Source organism: Xenopus laevis, chromosome 2S (genome assembly GCF_017654675.1).
Source record: "Xenopus laevis strain J_2021 chromosome 2S, Xenopus_laevis_v10.1, whole genome shotgun sequence".
In the NCBI taxonomy this organism is placed as follows: Eukaryota; Metazoa; Chordata; class Amphibia; order Anura; family Pipidae; genus Xenopus; species Xenopus laevis.
In genome coordinates, this window is record NC_054374.1 from 164435106 (window position 1) to 164459911 (window position 24806).

Below are 24806 nucleotides of genomic sequence, written 5' to 3' on the forward strand. Positions count from 1 at the left end.
AAAACATGGTGTGATGACAACACAGCCAAGCCATGGGTGCCACCTACTTGACAACAACTTGGACCCCTACACAGCGGAGAACTCCTAACAAATAGAAAGAACATGGATAATAAGATGTCAATTATCTTTATATTTTTTTTGTGATGATGTAATTTTTGGAGGAAAAAAAGAGAAAATTCGATCATACTTACCAAAAATTTATTTTTCTGGTAAACAGATGTAATCATTCACAAAAACCTAAAGATTGCGATGGATTTTAGCAATATTTGTGGCTGGGAGAGGGTGTATTATGGGCTTGGTTAAACCAATCTACTGTGTCTGATCATCTCTGAGGGGTAGAGAGAGAATTATGCCATCCATTAACCAAGTGTAAGCTTGAGGGAGCTTTAAGGCAGTTTATTGGTACACAGGGGAATCAATTCAGTACAAAATATAAAAAAGAAATAATACTGACCCGTGGGCACTAACTTCACACATTTACTGAATTCCTTCACTACACTGGGCCCCTAGTGGACTACCAGCAAAACCACATACTGTACTCATGCTACTTGACAACCTTGGGTTGCCTTCTGACTTTATTCTTAATTTATTAGACACTCGGCCTCTTGGACACTTATTAAGTTGCTCCCTCTTCTCAATGAACTGGCAGACAGCCCCTCTGGGAGGGCCTTACAGAAATATATATATATATATATAGATAGATAGATAGATAGATAGATAGAAGACAGCATGTATGAGTCACACACCCTTAAAAGTAGTCGAGATCTGGCTGCACATATGGGGGGAGTCAATAACGTGTATAGAAATTGATGGCACTCACAGGATTTAAGCAACAAAAGATAAAAATAAAAGGGGTTTAATTTAGGTTTATTTAATAATATCAGTGTAAAGCTCAAAATCCTTATAATAGGTTTTATTTCCATCCACACAAATGCATTGGGAACCCTGCACATTCTATTCCAAGTCAAAACATGAAGGAAAATTTACCAAATTTGTGTTATTCCTTTACAGAAAGTGAAGAAAAGGGAATATAAGGCTGTTCCAAAATATAACCAGATTAAGGGGATTGGGCCCCTCCATAAGGTCAGTGTTGTTGGTGTGGAGCCAGTCAGTTACTGGTGTGTTTGGCTCGTTGTCTTGTTGATCCCCCATTTCAAGGACATTTCCTCTTGGACATAAGGCAACATGAGCTCTTCAAGTATTTGGACTCAAACTGATCCATGATCCCTGGTATAAAGGGAAAAATAGGCCCAACACCATAGGGGCAAATTCACTAAGCGCCGAAGCGGCTAACGTTAGCGTCAATTTGCTAGCGTTGCTCATTTTTGTTACTTCGTAAATTCACTAATGAACGTTGGCGTAAATTCGCTAGTGTTACTTCGCACCCTTACGCCTGGCCAATTTGCGCCAACGGACGTAACTACGCAAAATAACTAACGCGCGCAGTGTACTGAACGCTACCTTTTACGCCAGACTTCCTTCGCCACCTCAGAACAGGCGAAGCGCAATAGAGTAGATAGGGATTGCTTCAAAAAAAGTTCACATTTTTTCCAAGTCCCAAAAAATGCTGGCGTTTTTTCTATATTATGGGTGATGGGCTGAAAAAGATCGAAAAAATTTTTGGGGGCTCCCCTCCTTCCCCCCTACATTTCCTAACTCATGGCAACTTAACTATACAGTGGGCTCATGTGTAGGGCAAAATAAACATTTTTATTAGATGTTTTGAAGGTTTCCCAGGCATTTGTAGTGTTGATACGTATTCCTCCATTGAAATTTGAATTTGACGCCGTATGCAAATTAACCATCGCTAGCGTAACTTCACTTCCCTTAGCGAATCAACGCTAGCGCAACTTCGCAACCTTACGCTACCCCTGAGCACAACTTCGGATTTTAGTGAATTTGCCAAGCGCTGGCGAAACTACGCCTGGCGAAGTGTGGTGAAGTGCGGTTAAGTTACGCCTGGCGCAACTACGAATCTTAATGAATTTGCCCCATAGTATGAGAAACATCCCCATATCATGATGCTTGTGCCCCCGGCTTCACTCTTTACTGGGGCTTCAATTCAGTGTTTGAGGGTTGTCTGAGAAACTGTCTGTGGCCCCTACACCCAAAAAAGAACAATCTACAAAATGCTGCGCCATTTCTCTTTAGGCCAGTCACTATGTTCTTTGGCAAATTAGAAAAATTTCAGCAGTGATTTTCCTCATTTTAATTGCCATTTAACAAAATAAACATTGATGAGTTTATGGGTTGGGTTAATTCAAAAACAAGCTCTATAAATAAGCCCTTTATTTTACATCATCTCTCATACTTTTTTTTTACTGGAAACATTTTTGCCACACTATATAAATAGTACTACGATCGTTGATTTTAAGGAAACTGCCAGTTTGAAAATCTCTCTCGTTCTCATCCATACATTTCCTGCCTTAAATCTTCATTCCGGATCTCTCAAACAATAAAGGATTTATATCACACAGGGCTCCATTTATCATCTCTTGTTCTACGTAATTGGTTCGAAAAATATTTTCCTCAAACTGGAAACTTTTATTTAGAACTCCAGTCATTCCAATACAAATTTGAATGCAAGCCTTATATAGATATTTTTTATATTATTTTGATCCTTTGCAGATGGTCCGTTTGACTCCAGGAGTCTTTCCTTCTGTAAAGCGTGGATAATGTCTGCCTTCTTCGGAATGGAGGAAAGCATGCCAGTCCTGCGTGATATTCACCATATCCTCCACTAGATTGAGTAACAGAGCTCGGATTTTCAAAAACATTCTCCCAAGGTGACTGCCAACTTAAGCATGAAAAGGTATTTGTTCATCACCAAGGAAAAACACAAAGTAAAATATGATTAATTCGGCTGATCTCCCGGCTGAAGTTGTGCAGCCCCAAATTGTGTTTTGTAAATTCAATAAAACAAGGGACGTCTTGTTGTTTTGGTTTTGCAAAAATGCCAGAGATCATTTGCAGATTAAAAAACAACAAAAAACTTCAAGTGCAGTAAATGCAATAATCTCCAAATATTTCAGATGGAAACCTGGAGGGGAGGCAAAGTGTGCCTGAATTGTGGACAACATTCCCATACGTCTACAATCATCTCTGTAGCCCTTCAATATTATGTTTTATGGTTACAAAAATAAGCACATGCCCTATATGACTTCTCTCCTGCTGGATAAAACTACAGCCAGATAATAGTTCTCCTTTGAACACTGATCTAACAAAAAATGTTGCCTGACAAAGTGGGATCTAACTGCTAAAGGTGAATGAAATAATTGGAGTGCTTTATAAATAGTACAATTATAATTGTTTTCAGTTTTTTTTATGCAGTGTTCCAAACAAAAGATCAATCTTCCAGGATTTTGGAATACACTCATCCCGCTCTGTGCCATTTGCTATTATACACCAGTAGCCAAGTAGGAGTAAAAATGCTGCCTGCTGGGTTGGGTAAAAGATGGCCGCGCAGTGAGATTTTTATAGGAATAGGAGTGCAGGAACCAAGCATGAATTTTTATGGGTCATAAAAGGTCAACTTCCTGCAATGATCCCCTCAAAAATTGAGGGACACAGGCATAAACCAAAAGGGTTGCAAAGAAGAATGACCCCAAATCAATCTGAGCAGTGTGCAAAGTCTTTACCCCCCCTAAAAGATTTGCAGCTAAACATGGTTCTACCAATTACAGACTTGTGTGGGGTGTGAAAACCTAGATAAGTTACCCTACAGCAGTGATCCCCAAACAGTAGCTCATGAGTAACATGTTGCTCCCCAACCACTTGGATGTTGCTCCCAGTGGCCTCAAAACAGGTGCTTAATTTTGAATTTCAGGCTTAGAGGCATGTTTTGGTGCATAAAAACCATGTATACTGCCCAAAAAAAGCCTCCTATAGGTTGTCAGTCCACATAGGGGCTACCAAATAGCCAATAACAACCCTTATTTGGCCCACCCAGGAACATTTGCATGCCTGTTTTGTTCCCAAACTCTTTTTACATCTGAATGTTGCTCACGGGTGAACAAGGTTGGGGACCCCTGCCCTACAGGGTAGCAGTAAGGCAACTTCTGAGCATTAGCAAATACAGAACTTGGCTGTTGGCTAATAACAAAAAATATATAATGAGATCTCCACAAAAAAATCAAAACCAAAAATTAAAGGAACAAAATCATATATTAGGACATGGAGGCCAACGAATTTCATGCCGTTTGTGGCACTTACTCATAGGCCTGGAACTACTCATTGGCTAAGAACTACTGGGGCCCCATTTGCAAATGCAATTCAGTTGAATCGATCCAGATTACATTTAGAAAGGTCAGGATGGATAATTGGGCCGAGACTATGACTCAGTAAATACTAAGGATTACAGAGGATTTTCTACAAGGTTACAGATGACTTACTCTTTGGAATTGGGGAATAGACATATAGAAACGATGAACTTTTAACTTGCAGGTTAGTGCCAAGGTGACTCATACCTTTTGGAAGCAATCCGAGCACCTAAAGACAACCTGCAGGTATTCCGAGTAACGGCTTCCAAGGTCACTGTGCTATTGTCGAGAACATCAGTAATGTATTGGTTGTAATCGACATATTGTTACTGCTCAGCGCCAATTCGCAGTTTAAGGCTGCCCTCTGCTGTACCTATACAAGCTTGATGTAAGAAGAAGAGAGTAAGAGAAAGTCCAAACTAGCCCAAAGTCAAGAACCAAAACACAAACAAATGTCTATATGTAGAAAGAAAGAATGTAAAGAATATATATCAAATGTATGCAAATATGCAGGTCAACTATAAGATAAGACGCAACCTTGTACTGTACTGTCCATGGCTGCTCCCACCCATACCTATAATTCCTGGTATTTCTAAAGCAGCTCTAATTTTAATCACATCTTCCGAACATTTTTGAATTTATCATTTTCTGTGTTTATCAAAACATTTCCACTTTTCCACCACTGCCATTTTTTAATCAGAACGTATTCTCCAGCTCTGAGGGAGGGAACCGATTTGTACAACTGCCAACAAAATAATACCGAGCATGGCATTCAATCGTCAACGAGTCAACATTACCGACCAGTAAAATTTTTCCAATTTGATTTCTAAATTCTGTATTGGAAACTAGCCTCCTGGAAACTAAACATTTTTAATAGCGATAACTAATGATGTTTTGCTGTGGAATGCACACAGGCATTTGCATCATTAGAAAATAGAAAATATTTAGGCATTAAAATTAGAAAGGGGGCAAAAACCTTACATTTTGTCTAAACTTGTTTAAAATAAAATACAGACCGCTTCTTTTCTCATATAGCCTATAAAGAAATAGTTGTAAGCCCTCCGCTTTTCTCATTAAGGGTAATGAATAAAAATTGGAAGATTCCACATATTAAGTTTTAATTTGGTTGAATTGAACCTGAGATTTTTATTGAAGAAATCAAAGACAATTGATGATGTTCATGGGTACAGAATTGATCATAAAGGCTTATAAACAAAGTGACATGCATGATGGGGAACAGTGTGGTTTTAACATTAATTTAACATTATTTTAGGACATGGTAGGTTGTACTCTATGGGTCATGTGGGATCTGAGCAGAAAGAGTCAATTGCTTCTGCCCGTTGGATCCTTGATCATATTACACGAATACTGGGATAGGGTCTGGCCTACCCCTCTCTCAATCTTCAGCAGTGTCTCAAAATCCTGAAAAAATATGAAACCAGGAAAAATATATTCCGGAGAGCTGAGAAACGGGTTCTCCTAAATTTTGGTGCCGTAATAGGCACATTAACAATAATCGAGGGTCTGACATAACATTTCCTTTCCTGAATAAAAGCAGCATTTAACATGTGGTTAATATAAATAGCAATGCGATTTACAAATTAATACTGTTTATGTTCCGACATATGCGAAAAATAATGGAACATTTTCTGCGTTGGACAGTTAATGCTTTATTAGCATTTGTACGATTGCCCCACCGAATTAATGCATTTTTGTTTTTTTTTACCTTACGATGGTAAAACTTTGGTGCAAACTGCGCGGCTAAAAATTAAGCACTTGCTACTATTTTATGAAGCTTCAGCTCCCTTCATATGAAAGTTAAAATAAAGCCTCTTCTTAATGATAATCATTATGAATTTTAAAATTCCAGACATTGCCATTGGATACCATTTGCTGTTATTTCAGAGAATTCAGCTTTCAATGTCTTCCATCACTACGCTTTTTCTTTGAATGGAAAGTTGTTTTCTGAAAATGTTAACTGACCGTAAACTCGAAGATACTGTTGTTAGATTCAAGGTTTCGTATTTCCGTGTGTTAAACAATCTACACGTATATTTTTGTGTCAAGGATATTGGTCGTTTCAGCGATCAAAACAGGTTTGAAAATGTTGGTCTTGCCCCAGCGCTCGTATGACAATTTCGGTCAGTGTATCGCCAACCTTGCGGTAAAAACAGTACAAACATCTTTGATGGTGAAGCCCTAGACAAAAACCAAACTGGTGTCTGTAGCTTCTATGGCCATCTAATGACCAATCTTTGGAAGACAATGGTCTTCAAGTTGATGATGCTTTAGCCTTACGGCACAAAAATGTTTTCACGTATTGGCAGCTTTTCCGCAAACTGGACATGATGACGATTATGAAAATACAATACCACAGAGATTGAAAAATAATCTGCATACAGATCAAACCGTTATGTGGTCAGTAAACAAGTAAGGAATGGTTTCTGAAAAGACAAAAAACAAAAAAAAAAAAGAATGTTTCAACTCAAACGTCAAGATCTTGCATGAGCTTTTCAACATGTACTTTACACTGATAAAGGATCAGCTTAACATCTAACATACGACTTCGCTATGCTATGAATATGGTCAGCCGTAATTATTTGGATCCTACAAAATGAAATATGCGACATGTTCGACAAGGCATGCATAAAGAAATCTTCAACGAAAAAAAAAAAATGCAATGATGAAAGAGACACTGCAAAAATCGTTGTTTTTACAGTAAAAATAAAAGTCTATTTGTTTAGTCTGTAAATGTATTTGTTTTTGTCTGTATTCCTTAATTCTTTACCACCCCAGAAAAATAGCCTTGCACATAGCCGGTATTTTCTTAAATAAATACAAATGATTTGTTGAGTTGAGTTGGTAGGAAACTCTACCAAAGCTTCTTAAAGCTTTATTTCTCTGAACTTTTCCTTGGTCTGCGAAAGCTGGACATGTTTTCGTTCAGTGCATAAATTCTCCTGGAGAACTCTTCGAATTCCCCTAAAACTTGGTCATCGCATTCCACGGCCACAGCATGGTCCACAGGTATGCAGTTAAATGCTTCTAGCTGGTCTCCTGAAGCAAAGTCTGCTGCTTCTGTCCCAACTATCTCCTCTGCCTGCTCCACAGTGCAACACAAGTCATTGATTTGGGAATTGCAGGGAACCTCCCCACTCACAAATGCAACAGATTCACCTTGCAATAAAGTTCCATTCATTGCACTGGAGGTTTCAGAGAAAGGCTTGGCTTGGGTCTGGTCACTGCTGCCATTGGTTATACTATCACCATTAAGACTCTCAGAAAATTCCTTACTGCTCCCTTCCTTTGAAATGTTTATACTTGCATCCAGAGATGAGGCTACACGTCTTTTTTCAGGTTCTTTTGCCGGAATTAAAATTACAACGGGGTCTGCCATGGCAGATTTGTAGCTAGGGGGTGGAGTTTTATACGGGATATTCTCATTCTCAGAGCTGGCTCGTTTTCTCAGTCCTTTGTCAGGGGTGGGAGTCCTACTAGAAAACCCAACATCTTGACTAACAAACGTGGAGCTTGTGGGTCTTCTTGGAACAGGTATAGCACTTGACATATGATGCGGATCACTATTTTAAAAGAAAAAAAAAACATGTTTTTAGTGAGACTACAGAGGACGTCAAGGGGATATGCAAGAAATGCATTGAGCATTCAGTAAAACTTATTTCATTATGACAGATTCTACTGCACATGCATAAAGCCCAGTCACCACCAGGACCATGACAGCAGGTTAGATGGCACCCACTGTGCCTAAAATGAAAAATTCCAAGGTTTTTAAGGAAGAGGTGTACCAGCCAAGCTGATACAAGCTGGCAACTGCTTCTTTCTGGGATTTGTCATAAGAAATGTAGTTTCATTTTGCATAACGTACAACCAGTTATCTTGCTTCATTGTTACAATGCTCTAGGCTCAGCATTTAAAAAGGAACTCCATTGTCTTGTTTTGTTCACTAAATACCATGAGCGGTTCCCTTTCTTTTGTTATCTCTGGGTATTTTAAAGAAAAACAAGAGCAGTAGCAGATGCCCTGTCTTATTTTATTTACCTACTTTTCAATAAATACTTCTGAAGAAGAAATCGATATTGTCTGGATGCAATCCAAAGAATACTAAATCATCTCCAAAAAAAATGCCGGCCTGCCACAACATGCTTTGATCTATTAATAATATTTCACTTGTCTTTTATTGGAAACTATGACATCACTGTTGTATGAACTAAAACCGTCTTGTTTACTTTGGTATTGTGCCTCCTTCAACTGTCTAAACTACAAGGACTCTATGAACTTCATGTCAACTCAGTCAGGAACACTGCAATCACTTCTCACCTTCCTGAAGAAGCCCTCCTGAAAGAAGGAAAATTCAAGCAAAAAGAACCAGTTGTTACAAAAGCAGACCGGAAACTGGAGACATTACTTTCATTATGTGTTGATGCCTCTAAAATATTGGCCTACTGAGAAGCTACCTCTGTTTGCACTCCCCCAAGAACATTCCAGTATCCTGTAAATGGCTTAATGATAAAACAAAGACCCAATGAAGTGTACGTTTTGCCAATAATTATCTAAAAAAAAAAAAAAATTAAAAAAAAAAAGAGAAAAAAAAAAAAGATAGTGGAATAGTTTAAAATCTATTTTTAATAAATTATCTGGGAATTTTTGCTTGGAAATAGTAATTATTTAATGGAGCACTTTAAATTAAAATGATTATTATGATGTAGATCAGTAATCCCCATCCCCAACATGTTAATCTCTAAGCCATTTGATGTCACTGCCAGTGGCCTAAAAGCAGGTGCTCATTTTTGGATTTCTGAGTTGGAGGCATAAAGACCAAACAGAGTCTCCTTTAGGCTGCCCAAAAAAACAATTACAGCCCTTATTGTATAGCTCCCCAACTTTTTTTTAAATCTGGCTCATGGGTAAAAAAATTGTTGGGGACCCCTGATGTAGACAGTGGTATTAAGATGGCCATATGTCTACTGATAAAGATTTTTTTTTTTGCAGTTTTTAAATATTTTTGTTTTGCAATTTTCCAGTCTGGGATTTAAACGGTTAGCCGGTTGGTAAGGGGATTCTTACCCTAGCTACCAGTCAGAGCTGACAACAATTAAAAAAAGAAAAAATTATAATAAAAAATCAAGTCTCAGTAAGAATGGGATGTCTGGGTGCAAGCCATCACTAATTCTGAAATCCAGAAAGGCTGAAGAATGGCAGAAATAAAAGGTCAAACATTCAAAGTCCACAAATGATGGAAAATAAAATAAGAAAATAAAATAAGAGCAGTTGCAGGTTGTCTACACTCTACAAACCTACAGGAAAGTGCATTCTACAGAAAACAACTTTCCTTTCCGAGTTTTTAGAAAAATTTAAACATACCATCTAACCATCAGTCCATGTTCCAGGAAGGTCTTTAGGTTTGGAAGAGTCTGACGTAAATCTGGAGTGCCCAGGGCATACTGATACCTTAACTGAAAAAGATGAAAAAAAATATTTTATATAAAATGGATAAGTGTAGAACATAAGAAGAACAATTATCTTCTTAAAACACTTCTTTGAGAATTGTACATTTGTCAAAGATTTCTTAAATACAATTATTGGTCACCTCAAGCATAAAAAACAGAAAATATGAGGATGATTTATAAGGATTTGAGGAAGGGGATCAGGTTGTTCAGTTTACAAAAACAAAATAGATTTTGTTCTCAATCACAACTGACTTTTCTTTACTGGGTTATATTTTTTTTTTTTACTTTTGAAATGTTCAAGATATCAACAAAATCTTATCAAGAAAAAGACCCTTTTACAGAAACAAAGTGTTTATTATGATTGTGTTTTTAAATAATTTCTTTTTCCCCATCAGATATTTCCTTTTAAAAGTTGTATTATAAAAATATGTTTAGAAGGAGAAAAAAAAACATTGAAAATTAGCTTCATTTTTTTAAAATAAAAAATCCACTATTCATTTACTGCACCATTGGAAAGGCAGCAACGCTTGCAGCCGATGTTGCAACCTATATTTTAAACAATCTTTCCATGGGGTGTAAGGACACACTCCTATGCCAAAAAAACAAGACGCTAATATTTTTGCACTGACAGCTTTTCCAACTTAAGACCAATTTGTAGATGGAGTAAAAGCAGAAATGCCCATTTACGCTCAACAAAAGTCACTCCCAACTAAATTAGCAGTGGTTTGGTTGATCAAAACCTAATAAAATAGCACTACACTTCATAATAGGAAAGTAAAAAACCAAGTTAGAGAACCAGACACTACTTAAGCTTGCTCTTCTGTGCAGCAATTGAACAGATCCTTCCACAAATCAATGTCATACAATTCAGTCCTCTACATGAAGTCAAATTACTCAATGATCAGTATCCAAAAAATAATTAACTAGTATGTGAAAGGCATAAGAAGTAACTTGGGGTTAAATGGCGTGAGTGCAGGAAGCTCTCAGCTCAGACAAGACCACAGCACTCCATGCTGGGAAGCTACTGATGAAACCACCTACCAAAAGTAACTTTCGCTGAGATAGATAGTTGGACACACTGATTTTTCTTCAATAACTAGGGAAGAAGGATCTATACCCCCACACTTAGATAATTGGTTGGGTGCTCTGGTAGCCAAATGAATAAGCCCCAATGATCAGTTAGGTATGGTTATTCAAACACGCTCAATTAGTAATGCATCAACGATGCAGCATTATGCCTTCACTATATTTCCGGTTTCATTTTAGAGAACCCTAAATGAGTCACATAAATCTCTGACACTCTAAACCAACTCAAAAACCAGCCAATATGGAAAAAGTCCCCAAAGTGTGAGGCTGCTCTTTGGGGGGGGGGGGCAACCGAGTTGTGTCCAGATGGATGGGAAGACATAAGGGCTAGTCTGGAAAAAGGCATTTTGAAGTCCAGAGTGAAGGTAACCAAGGGTGAAAATTGGGCTGATAACTTATGTTCTAGATATTCCTGGAGCTACAGTAATGCAATAACTTTGTTATAAGCTAAGTGGGAGCCCCGGCCAAAGCTTGAAATTCCAGGAAGGCTTGAACGAAGAACTTAAAAAAAAAAAAATTAAAAAAAGTCTTCCATTGCAGCAGGGGGCATATACCAAAGGAAACAAGAAAGTGGATGAATTATTACTGTCATCTTGGAATGGTCTTCACTAAACATGCAACAGAATTAAAAGGAACCTCAAATACATTTTCCTTATTAGGAAATTAAATAAAACCTGTCTTTGAAATCTTCCAAAACGAAAACCAAGACAATATTTAAACTGACGGTTTATGAAAACAAGAAAGAAACGTCAGAATTTTATAGGAAACTGAGCCCGAAAGTCTGCCAATGTAGTTAAAAGTGCAAATAAAACCAAATGTCTTTTTTCTTGCCAATCATCACTTACTCCTCTTATGGGAACCATAAATGTTCAGAGATGCACTTGATTAAAACATCGGAGCTACAATGCCCATGAAGACTTTTTCTTTTTTTTTTTTTAATGTATGTTACTAAAACTGTTACTGGAAGTGTGTATATTTCCGGACATATTAAATAAATAGCGGAGTACAGAATATAAATCAACACCAACTCTAAAAAATTTTTAAAATGCCAAATGGTCAATGGAATGCAAACATCATACATTTTAATTAACATTGTTTTAGAATACAAGAATGAAGAAAAAAAGCAATATTATAGAAGTTATGTAGGGATTGAGCATAAAATTCCAGTTCTACCACCATTAATTCATCAAGAATTCAATTTATTTTTTATCATTTGAGAAATATATTGAATGTGTTTTTATTTAATTTATATAGAGCTACTGATGCAGTATGCAGTGCTGGACAATATAATAATATATTTATTTACAGACAAAAGTGTAGAGGCTGATCCCACACAGGCAGAATTTTACCTGGATGAATAACATATAAAATTGCCCTCCAGCCAACCACTGATAAATTATAGGAAGTTCACCCTAATACAGGTATGGGACCTGTTATCCAGAATGTTCGGGACCTGGGGTCTTCCGAATAATGGATCCGTAATTGGATCTTCATACCTTAAGTTTACTAGAAAATCTTTTAAACATTAAATAAACCCAATAGGCTGGTTTTGCTTACAATAAGGATTAATTATATCTTAGTTTGAATCAATTACAAGGCACTGTACAAAATAATTTTTAAAATTTGGATTATTTAGATAAAATGGAGTCTATGGGAAACACCATTCTGTAATTCAGAGCTTTCTGGATAACGGGTTTCCGGACAAAGTATCCCATGCCTGTACTAACTAAGTATATCACAAAGTGACCAATTCTCAGAAACTTATTAAATCTGATAGATCAGTCAGGTCACCAAACAAGCAGATCTTTGGCCAACCACATGTTGGGTCATCAAGGTCATAATCAGATCATGATGAGGTCCTAGTCCAATGACTATCCAACCAAATACAATGTTGAATTCAGCCAATTCCACACATAATGCTGCTTTTTACATCATCTAAAAAGTTAATTTTAAAGTGAACAGCCACTTCAATGCATGGAAGTGCTGCAGAAGACATTTGTTGCTTTACTGGCTCTTCATAGAGAATAACCTTCAAGTTAGGGAGAGGGGAAATAGTTACATAAAATAATAAGTCCATCAAGTTCAACCCCCCGAAATGAAAACCCAGCCCCATACACACACCCCTCCCTACTTTCACATAAATGATATATCCCCATATCTATACTAACTAGAGTTTAGTATCACAATAGCCTTTGTATTATCTCTGTCCAAGAAATCATCCAAGTCCCTCTTATAGTCATTAACTGAATCATCACCCGGCAGTGCATTCCCCAACCTCACTGTCCTCACTGTGATGAACCCCCTACTCTGTTCCTTTAAATGAAACTTCGTTTCCTCTAGTCTGAAGGGGAGGCCTCTGGTACATGATTCTCTTTATGGGTAAAAAGGTCTCCTGCTATTTGTCTATAATGTCCTCTAATGTACTTGTAAAGTCTAATCATGTCCCCTCACAAGCGCCTTTTTTCCAGAGAAAACAACCCCAACCTTGTCAGTCTCCCCTCATAATTTAAGTCTTCCCTCCCTCTAACCAGTTTAGTTGCACTTAGTCTCTGCACTCTCTCCAGCTCATTTATATCCCTCTTAAGGACTGGAGTCCAAAACTGCCCCCCATACTCCAGGTGAGGCCTCACCAGGGACCTATAAAGAGACATAATTATGTTTTCATCCCTTGAGTTAATGCTCTTTTTTATACAAGACAGAACTTTATTTGCTTTAGTAGCCACAGAATGACACTGCCCAGAATTAGACAACTTGTTATCTACAAAAACCTCAAGATTCTTCTCAGTTAAGGAAACTCTCAACCAGAGTAACACCATTGTCAACTAGTAATGCATCAACTTCCCAGCAATAGCCTTTCACTATATTTCCTTTTACCTTTTAGAGAATCCTACATGGGTATCATAGAACATCATAAGACATGCTTGACCAACTCATAAAGTAGCCAGTTGGGAAATGGTCTCCAAAGTGTGGGGCTGCCATCTTGGAGGGGGCAACAGAGATGTTATGTGACCTTGTTTTTTTAGCAGACAACTACTGTTGAAGAATAGCATATAAAATAAAAAGATCTTAAAAATCCAAATAAAAGGCATGAAACGAATATGGGAAGAAAAAACCATTTCAGACAATTTAATGACCAAAATTTCACATCCATCTTTAACCAAAAAAAAGTGTGGACTTTAGAAAGGGTGCAATAGACGAAAATGACATGATTAACTGTGCCTTGACCATATCATATAGTTTCAGCCAAGAAATTCTTGATTCTGTATAATAATCTAGCATGTTGGGAATTACTTTTTTTTCTCCTTTCCCGTTAAGAAAATGGTTACGCTGGACATAAAAAAAACATATAGGAAAGGTCTTGGAAATAACAGTTTAATGTACAGAGGGGGTTGGGAGGGGGGAATGAAAATGTTTAAGAAATTTACAGAATTAAAGAAAAAAAAAAAAGCTCTGGGGACACAAACTATTGTAAATATCATGCAATGAAAAGCACAGAAACCAACATTTATATTGGCACTCGTAAGGCCAAGCGAGTACTTGATATCTAACTACTCATGACAGTGCGAACCTATTAATTCTGCTGGAGCTAGAGTGGCTTGGAACTAATTATCTGCTCTGCTGTTCCACCCTTTCAGATTAGCCATTTATAAACCGATTTTGAAGACTTGGCAGTATTCTGAACGGCTACAAACTTTGGCAGCATAAATAGAGCACTCATGTAGATTTAGAATATTTAATATGAAAGATGGAGAAAACACTGCACAGTAATGTACAAAAGCCTGAATGGATAATAATGTGAAATTGTTATAGGAAATATGTCTACAATATTCCCTTCTACGAAGTACAAACATAGGGTTGTGTCCTTGCCCATAGCTTGTACACAGAGATACCGCAAAACTATATGAGCACAGGTATATTTCATGTAAAAAAAAAAAAGAAAGAAGATAAGTTCATCCCATGGCATGGATGTTTGATCTTCATGCACAATCTACACAGTGTTGCCCGTCGTGTAATTAATCAAACATAAATGCAAAATTGACATGTCTACATTTATCACTAGCTTAAATATCTACAATCAAAATCGGTGCATGTGATTAGATCACTAGAGAGGATCTGAAACCTGTCTTATTTAAACCCAAAGGCATTTAGTTTGGGTTGTTTTTTTGTTGTTGGTAAGTATAATATCAACATGCCTAGATTGAAAGATCTCTAATGCCTTTACAAAGAAGGTTATAGATGGGTATAAGACTGGGAAGGGATCTCAAATTATATATATTGGGCCTCCCCCTCCAGAGATGGTCACCTCTCCAGTCCATAATGAACACTGCTGCAACCTCAGCAACCGCTCCTCCTCTGCCTCGCCATTCTGTCAATCCCTGCACTGGCTTCCACTACCTTTCAGAATCAAATTCAAATTAATGACACTCACTTTCAAAGCACTTCATAACTCTGTCCCACCCTACATCTCTGAACTTATCTCTATATACTCACCCAAGCGCTTACTACGCTCCTCTACTGACCTGCTACTCAACTCTTCTCTCATTACCTCCTCACATGCTCGCATTCAAGACTTTGCAAGGGCTGCACCCCTCCTCTGGAACTCTCTCCCACGGTCTTTCCGACTTTCTCCCAACCTTTCTGCTCTCAAGAAATCTCTGAAAACGCACTTCTTTCGAGAAGCCAACCCTCACTCTGCTTAGCTACCAAACACAACACCACATACAGTACCACATTTCTCACCCACTTAATTCGATCTTGCCCACTCCCACACCTTGTGTATTACTCCCTTCCCTTTAGACTGTATGCCTATGCATAGGACCTTCCTCACCTTTTTGTAGCTGTATTGAGTGTGATGTTTGTTACTCCGTATGTTCTATGTATGTAATTCATGTGATTTAGTTGTATAATCACATTTACTTTACAGTGCTACGCAATATGTTGGCGCTATATAAATACATGTTAATAATAATAATAATAATAATAATAATAATAATATACTAATATCCAATAACAAATGAATATCAATACTACTGTCAAGAAGATCATCTATAGTGATGGGCGAATTTGCGCCGTTTCGCTTCGCCGGAAAATTCGCGAATTTCGCGTGAAATTCGCGAAACGGCGCCGGCGTCTCGTTTTTGACGCCGGCGCGTGTTTTTTCGACGCCGGCGCCCGTTTTTGGCGCCGGCGTTCGTTTTTCAAAAAAAAAAAGCGCCGGCGAATTTTTACCGCGAATCGCGCAAATTCGCCGCGAATTCGCGCCTGGCGAATAAATTTGCTCATCACTAATCATCTACAATTGGAGAAGATTTCAAACAACAGTCAAAGTGGTCAGTGCCAGCAAACTCAGTCCAAGAGTAGAATGCAACATGTTGAAAATATATCTAAGAACTCCAGAATTCCATTACAGGACATACAGGTAACTCTCACAACTACTGATGTCACGAGTCTACCATTAGAAAGAAGCAACACAAATAAGGTCTACATTGGAGGTGTGCCAGAAGGAAAACTTTGCTGTCCATAAAAAAACATCATGGCAAGACTAAGGTGACCATGTCAGAGACTGATAGTTATAAGAAACGCCTACCTGAGGTTGTTTCTGCTAAATGTGGCACAGGAATAGGACCGGCTATTCATAAAGCTCAGGATAAAGAGTTTTCAGAACAGGGAGTCTTTCCATAATTTGGATCTCCATACCATAAGGTCTACTAAATAATATTTTAAAGGTATTACGTCATGATTTTTATGGTGCAGTTTTTATTTCTAAATTAAACTATTTATACTGCAAATAATTCAGTCTACCATGTAAAATTTAAATTCTAACCCAACAAGTGTATTGATTTTTAGTTTTAATTTGGTGTGTAAGCACCATCTCAGGTCATTTTGCCTGGTTGTGTGCTTTCAGAAAGAGCCAGTACTGCACTATGGAACTGCTTTCTCGCAGGCTGTTGTTTCTCTTACTCAATGTAACTGAAGAAGTCTCAGTGGGACATGGATTTTTTATTGAGTGCTGTTCTTATATCTACCAGGGAGCTGTAAACTCGTTAACTTCCAATTGTTCTGCTGATGGGCTGTTTTGGGGAGAAGGTAGGGGGTGATATCACTCCAACTTGCAGTGCAGCAGTAAAGAGTGACTGAAGTTTATAAAAGTCACACAACTGGGGTACCTGTGAAAGTGACAATATGTCTAGTCCCATGTCAGATTTAAAAATTAATTAAAGTTTGCTCTTTTGAAATTGAGCGCAGAAGTCTGCTGGAGCAGCACTATTAACTGATGCATTTTGAAAATAAAAACGTTTTCTCGTGACAGTATCCCTTTAAACATTAATTAAACCCAAAATGATTGATTTTGCCTTCAATAAGGTTCAATTATATCTCAGTTGGGATCATGTACTTGGTACAGTTTTATTATTAGACAGAAAAAAGAAAACATGTGTAAGCATTTTAATTATTTGATTAAAATGGAGACTATGGCAGATGGCCTTCCTGCAATGCGGAGCTTTCTAATCATTTCTGGATTTTAGGATAACGGATTCCATTCCAATATCAGGTAGTAGAGTCAAGGGGGCACTTACCAATTCCATAGAAGAAAACAATCTGTTAATCCATGCATTTGCTGAATACATTATGGCAAAGTTCATTAGTGACATAAACTTGGGCAAAAGAGTTGTGCCAATCTCTGGTACTTTCCTTTCTCTAGACCAGTGATCCCCAACCAGTAGCTCGTGAGCAACATGTTGCTCCCCAACCCCTTGGATGTTGCTCCCAGTGGCTTCAAAGCAGTTGCTTATTTTTGAATTCCAGGCTTGAAGGAAACTTTTGATTGCATAAAAACAGTTGTATTGCCAAATAGAGCTTTCTGTAGGCTGCCAGTTCACATAGGGGATACCAAAAAGCCAATCACAGCCCTTTGTTGGCATCCTCAGGAACTGTTTTCATGCTTATGTTGCTCCCCAACTCTTCTTACATTTGACTGTGGCTCATGGGTGAAAAAGGTTGGGGATCCCTGCTCTAGACTATATCTCTCCACTAAGAAATAACATGGCAAAGGCTAAAGTCTTAAAATGGACAGAGGAACACAATCAAAAACCACTGACATTTTTATGATCCATAAGAGTAAGGCCAATGTTGCTCACCAAAGAAAAAGAACCACAATGCTATAAATACGCAGTGGATTATGGGCTTTATCTTTGCGATAACATTGCATTATGATGTACAATGTGGTTGTGCCAAGAGTGTATGGCTTTCATGGCCAGGAAAGGAGGGAAATAAAATTGTAACACAACACTAAAGCATTCAAAGAGTGCATTAGAGCTCATTTCATCTGGTTGCAGCTTGAATTTATTAGACTTCTAGATGATGACATGGAAAAATCGCTGCCAATGTATAGTATAAGATAACCATTTTTAGAACTCTCTTCTAACAACAAATAGTGCATATTTTGAGAGCTAGTAAAAAAGTGATAGATTACATGAGAATGAAGAGCACATTAAGCTGTCCTATAGAATTCATGGCTTTAAAGATCCAAGACGGGATCTTATCGAGAAACAGCCGCGACGACAACCGACAAAGATATTGCTAAAAGCGGATATTATATAAATTGTATAGAACCTTATATGATATTAAAAAGAACACAAAAAAGCCCCAAACGATGTATTTAAATGTATTTGAAAAGGATTGGTTAACTCCATTTTGTTAGCCAAAAAAAATAAGGAAATTATTGGTTGGCTCATGGTGAATTTAATCAAAAGGTCTGCCAACTCTTGTGATTGACAGTTCTGCTTGAATACATATGGACAGGGCATGACAGCTAACCATTATATGTGAAAGTAGGAAGACTGTTACAATTTACTTGTTACAAATGGAGATACTTATGAGCAAACCCATTTGCTTTCACAAACTGCAACCTTTGTTACAGTACAAGTTAAGGTGCCACCCATTATTTAGAAGGTCAGTCTGTGAACTGCTAAATTGTTTTACTAACTTCTTGTCTGTAAACAGTAACTCAGCTGAACCAGGAAGTTAGAAAAAGAAAGTGGTTTAGTGCAAGTCAAAATTAAAACCCACTGATATTTTTGATTAAAGACAAAACGAATGCTTAGCAGAAGCCCTTTTCATTGTAATCATGGTGACCACGGAGGTATATAGTCCCATTTTAATGCTTTTAATAATAATGAAAAGTGATGTAATGATTAGACAACTAGATAAGCATTTAACATTAAGGGGCAGGTCCATTAACGATCCTTATGAATGGATTCTGATAGATCCCTAAAGATATTATCCCGAATATATATATATATATATATATATATATATATATATATATATATATATATATATATATATATATATATATATATATGGAAGACTTGCTGTGATAGATGGAACCATGAATTCTACTGTCTACCAAAAAATCCTGAAGGAGAATGTCCGGCCATCTGTTCGTCAACTCAAGCTGAAGCGATCTTGGGTGCTGCAGCAGGACAATGACCCAAAACACACCAGCAAATCCACCTCTGAATGGCTGAAGAAAAACAAAATGAAGACTTTGGAGTGGCCTAGTCAAAGTCCTGACCTGAATCCTATTGAGATGTTGTGGCATGACCTTAAAAAGGCAGTTCATGCTAGAAAACCCTCAAATAAAGCTGAATTACAACAATTCTGCAAAGATGAGTGGGCCAAAATTCCTCCAGAGCGCTGTAAAAGACTCGTTGCAAGTTATCGCAAACGCTTGATTGCAGTTATTGCTGCTAAGGGTGGCCCAACCAGTTATTAGGTTCAGGGGGCAATTACTTTTTCACACAGGTTTGGATTTCATTTCTCCCTAAATAATAAAAACCCTCATTTAAAAACTGCATTTTGTGTTTACTTGTGTTATCTTTGACTAATAGTTAAATGTGTTTGATGATCAGAAACATTTTGTGTGACAAACATGCAAAAGAATATATATATATATATATATATATATATATATATATATATATATATATATATATATATATATATATATATATATATTAAAATGACTACAAATAGATCAATAAACATGGTGCTAAGACCACTTTCTTTCTCTGTAGGTATGGCTCAACCATATGAAGAGCTCATTATAACCTGTCTTGTCAAGTTGGACAGCAATAAAGAAAGCAAAATTCAGAAAGAACATGTCACGGTACAGTTGGCGTTAAAAAGTTGTGTAAAAATATCTGTGGTCAGATGACACTAAGATCTATTTTTTGGCAAAAAAGTGGTGCACACCTGCCACACCTTATACCTGCAAATTCACTATACCTATAGCAAAATATGGTGTTGGCAGCATCATGCTGTGGATCATGGACTAGGCATCTTGTTAAAATAAAAGGAGGCCCGGATGGTGCAAAATTCAGGAAACCGCTGCAAAGGAATTCAGCCCAGGCTGTCCAGGAGGACAATTATCCCAAACACAAGGCAACACAAGACATTGGAGGCTCAAGAACAATGTCCTACAATGTCCTAGACAAAAACAGACATTTTGCACATTTAAAGCACGTTGGGTAAATTAAATGGTAAAAAAAAAAAAGTATCTATTTTAATTCCAGGTAGTAACCCTAAAAATTGCCCAATGGGGGTGAATACTTATGCAAGACGCTGGGAATACTCTTCAGAGCCCATTCCACCAAGATTAAGCATCATGCTGACAACCCGAAAAACTATAAAACTAATAAATAAATTCTAGCTCATTTTTAGGACTAATTGTTTTATTACCTACAGCCTTTTTAGTTTATTGTTACCCTCGCAGGAGGATGTTGCAATTTGCCGCAAATGAATAGTGAGTACTGTTCTTCTGGAGTCGCATTTTCCTCCGGGATGAGAGGAACGTGGATATTCTTAGTAAGAAAGCCTTTCATGCCAGAAGTTTTATTGCTTGACACAACTTAATAGAAAGAGGAAATCTGAGAGCAAGATGTTCTGGGGTGTTGAAAAATGTTTCAAAATATTTTATTTCTCCCCTTACATTCTTTGCTGGAAAATAACGACATGTGAGAAGCAGGTCATTCGCCGACCAAAGACGTGACTGTTACTGTAACAGGTGTTCTGTTATGAAATATAAAACGAAGGCTCGTGCTTGACCCTCTGGGTGTATTTTGTTTTTTCAAAGCTTCAAATGTGGAGACACCTATTTTTATTGAGGGCTGGAGCATTAGATTGGGTTTTTTCTGTGAAACACGCAGCCATAACTAGCAGTGCACCATCACTGCAGCTTTGCGTGCACCCAAGAAGTGATCACATACTATTAAAAAAGACGAAAGACAACAGATAAGAAGCAGCCCATCTAAAATCACCACCCACTCTTCCTGCACCGCTTATTCTACAAAATCCTATTCTCCATCTCTTACCTGGGCAATATTTTTGTTGAGAAGGTAGACTCCATAGTCAAACTGAAGCTTTTCTCCACCCTTCGGATACAAAGGAAACCTGTATAAAACAATACAAATTAACATCTTATTCAGGATATAGAAATAGAAAGTAGAAGGTAGGGCGATGTTGTTTAGAGCACAGTGATTCAGTATAATGGAATGTATTTACTAGTACTATTCTTTCCAATTTTACGAGACAGAAGTAGACATTACTCCTTTACAACTTTCACTAAATGTTCATATCATGTTCCACCATCTAAATAAAGTAGACTCCCTTCCCTTACTATTAAGAGATTTCAAACTTCTCTACACAGTGTCTTTAGTTACATAAATACACTCCTCTTTGGAGACCTTAGATGTATTTACTTGACTCTCAGATCTACCCAACTCCTAGCCTATAATATTGTTAAGTTGCTGACTCTGATACATACTGGTGTCCCAATTAAGTGACTTCTAGAGACGAGGTCTCCAAAACTACACCCAATGTGGGGTGGAGCTGGAAAGCACCCAACTCTCTACTTGACCACTCTCTACTTGACCACTCTCTACTTGACCACTCTCTACTTGACCACTCTCTACTTGACCACTCTCTTCCTAGAATTGCCAGTACTCTTTTTACTCAATTTTAATACACTGTAGAAAACTGCAAACTCCTAAAAATGATGCATATGAGTGGAGTTGCTTGAAAGGGTCAGAAGAATTAAAAAGTAAAGCACTTTAAATTAAAAAAAAACTATTTTATAAGCCAGAAAATAGAAATTCTATTTGATATTGCATAAACAATTGTTTATTTGTGGGCTGATCTGCAATGTCTATTACGGGTTGCAAAAACAGTATACAGTATGTAGCTGCCATTTTGGACATCTTAGGGCATAATTGCCAGAGATACAAGTACGGACACAGTTCCTGCCTTTGACAGGAAGTTTCAGTATCACTTAAGGGCAATGAGGTCTTTTTGTCACCCGTGTTAAAAAAAAAAAAAAAAGTAAAAAGAAAAACTAAATTATTAATTTAACTGGGCATTCTCTGTTGTGTTCAGCTTATTTTCCTCTAAGCAAAAGAATCCCCTGGTCTATAGTGTTGAATATAAATAATACATAATAGTCAGTCTATGATTAAGGGTAGGATCACCTGAAACGTATCCAGCCACAGTCATGATACTGGGAGCTATGTCATTTTAATGGAACTATAAACAGATTACTTCACGATTTAGGAGTTGCTGCGGGATATCGCATAGGAATAATATATATTAATGGTTTACACCTCAAAAGCCCACACAAAGGCTAACTAAAAAACAACTAAAAAATGTAATTCACTCAAGTAATGATGCTGCATTAATATTTTTAAATTAAATTTTGAAAAAAAAGCTCCTCCATTTTTCTACTTAAATCTTGCATGTGGAATACGATGCAGAATGCTTAGATTTTCTTTTGCTCATTTTCAGCATCAAGAACTTTCTTGAAGGTGACGTAGCCCAAGAAGATTTTCTCCCATTGCGAGCAGTGCCAACTTTAAGGGTATAGGAACTTGAGAATTCTTGACAAAATGTTCTCTAAAAAATTCAATCTGTGGAAGAAAAGTGATTTTTGTCCAGGATTTACCAAAAACATAGCATGATGAGGAAAACCTTATCTCATGGTCACAATGAAACTCCATTAAACTTTCTGGAGACATTCAAAAATAAATAGAGATACCTTTTTTTTTCATTGAATCTGGGGCCTCTACACATTAATGCTTTCGGGAAATTGCTTTGATTCATGTAAATTCTTTTAAATACAGTTTACCACAACAACATGCAAAGGCAATTTAGAAATCTCTTCTATAAATAGAAGAGTTTACCTTTCAATTACTTTTTCTTTAAAAGGCTGTTCAATAAATATTATGTACATATGTATGCAGTACAGTGCATATAACGCATTTTTTTAAAAAAAGAATGATTATTGCAAACAACTGACTATGATACCAATCAGTTGCAAATTTGGTACAATTTCCTTTAAATTTGTTTAAATTGGGTAATACATCTGGGGTGCAAGCACATATATTTTCATAATGAAGCTACATAATTGGTGGGTATTATGTTCACTGGAAATTTAAACTTCCTGTTACTGATCATGTTCGTACATTAATCATACCTTGTATTTATGTTGGTCTTCAACACACACCCATGCTTATTGGGAATGTTGGTGAACCACAACTCTGAAAATGTTTATCATTATAGCATGTCAGTTTAATCATATAATCACGTTGCTAAAAAAAAAAACCCAACTTCCTCATACCAAGGACTGTAAGAAAAATAACTCTTAAAAGTTGAAAAAAAAAACAGCTTCCCAAAATTATAATAAAATTCAGAGATTTTGATCCAAAAGGGCCCAATTTCACTAAAAGAGTAAGAATGGACTCTAGAGATTCTGATCCAGAAACCGTCTGGCCAGCACAACAACAACCGAATTCTTAGTCCAAGATATTTATGAGACTTCCTACATTTTCTTAAGGAAATCTCATTATCGCTGCTTTGGCTCAGCCATGGGTCCAAGGACAACGGTTAAGAAAGGATGTGTGGTTGAGAAACATGTTGATTAAGGAATGGGTTACTCAATATATAGTATTAAAATGTTTATTCAATAACATTCTACAAAAGTCACCAAAATATATTAAGGGGCTGCATTTAGTGATAACGCCATTGTTGGCTTTAGCATTCCTATTAAGGTTACTCAGAAACCAATATAAACGGTGTAAATTGATAAAAATAATGTGCAGGGCTGCTTAGAATAAGCTGCTAGAACTTGTTCTATATTTCGGGGCAACAACCTCTTTATTTAAATGGAATTCTAGACAATCATTTGGACCAAATTTCAGTGAAATTACTCCAAATTTCGAGATTTAGTATAAGCCCTTTAAATTACACAAAAAAAAGGATTGTCAGACAGCATTAAAGGGTCACACTTCTACTGCAGATCAATGGTCCAGGGGCTGAACAGTCAGAGGTCTATTTATGAAGTCTCAATTTGTTCTGGTAAGGTTTTTAAGGGGGAAAACTCAAATTCTTAGAGGGAAAAAAAACCCTCAAGTTTTTCGAGATTTATTATGCACCAAAGATGATGTGATCAATGACCAGTATACATCCCCAATTTGATTCAAATATTTATATATACATTGTACATAAATTAGTATAGGTATGACATATGTTACCCAGAATGCTTGGGACCTGGGGTTTTCCTAAATTTGGCTCTTCATAATTGTAATTGTTTTGCCTTGAGTTTTGATCAAGTACAAGCTACTGTTTTATTATTACAGAGAAAAGAGAAATATTTTTAAAAATGGAATTATTTGATTAAAATGGAGTCTATGGGAGATGACTGCCCCCTAAGTTGGGGTATTCTGGATAACGGTTAATGTATCCCATACCCATTTATAATTTTAACGTACCCCTCCTGTAAACTAGGATAGCACTGGCGACTTCTGTGACCTTAGAACAGGGAGATATAGAAAATCCTTTGTAACTAGGGGTACATTTATTTATTTACTATAATATTACGTTTCAGTCATGTGATGTATGCCCTTAAGCATAAATGATAACCGTTCATGATTTTTGACACGTCTTT

General features: G+C 37.1%; 1 protein-coding gene across 1 annotated transcript in view; it reads right to left on the minus strand.

The window, feature by feature from the left end:
• Positions 1-5385: 5385 nt before the first annotated feature.
• Positions 5386-24806, minus strand: part of uvrag.S (UV radiation resistance associated S homeolog) — a 66548-nt gene continuing 47127 nt past the window's right edge. The window contains 4 exon segments of the mRNA NM_001096777.1: positions 5386-7840; positions 9639-9730; positions 19218-19334; positions 21184-21262. Coding sequence (NP_001090246.1) covers positions 7153-7840; positions 9639-9730; positions 19218-19334; positions 21184-21262 — 976 coding nt within the window. The 3' untranslated portion in view covers positions 5386-7152.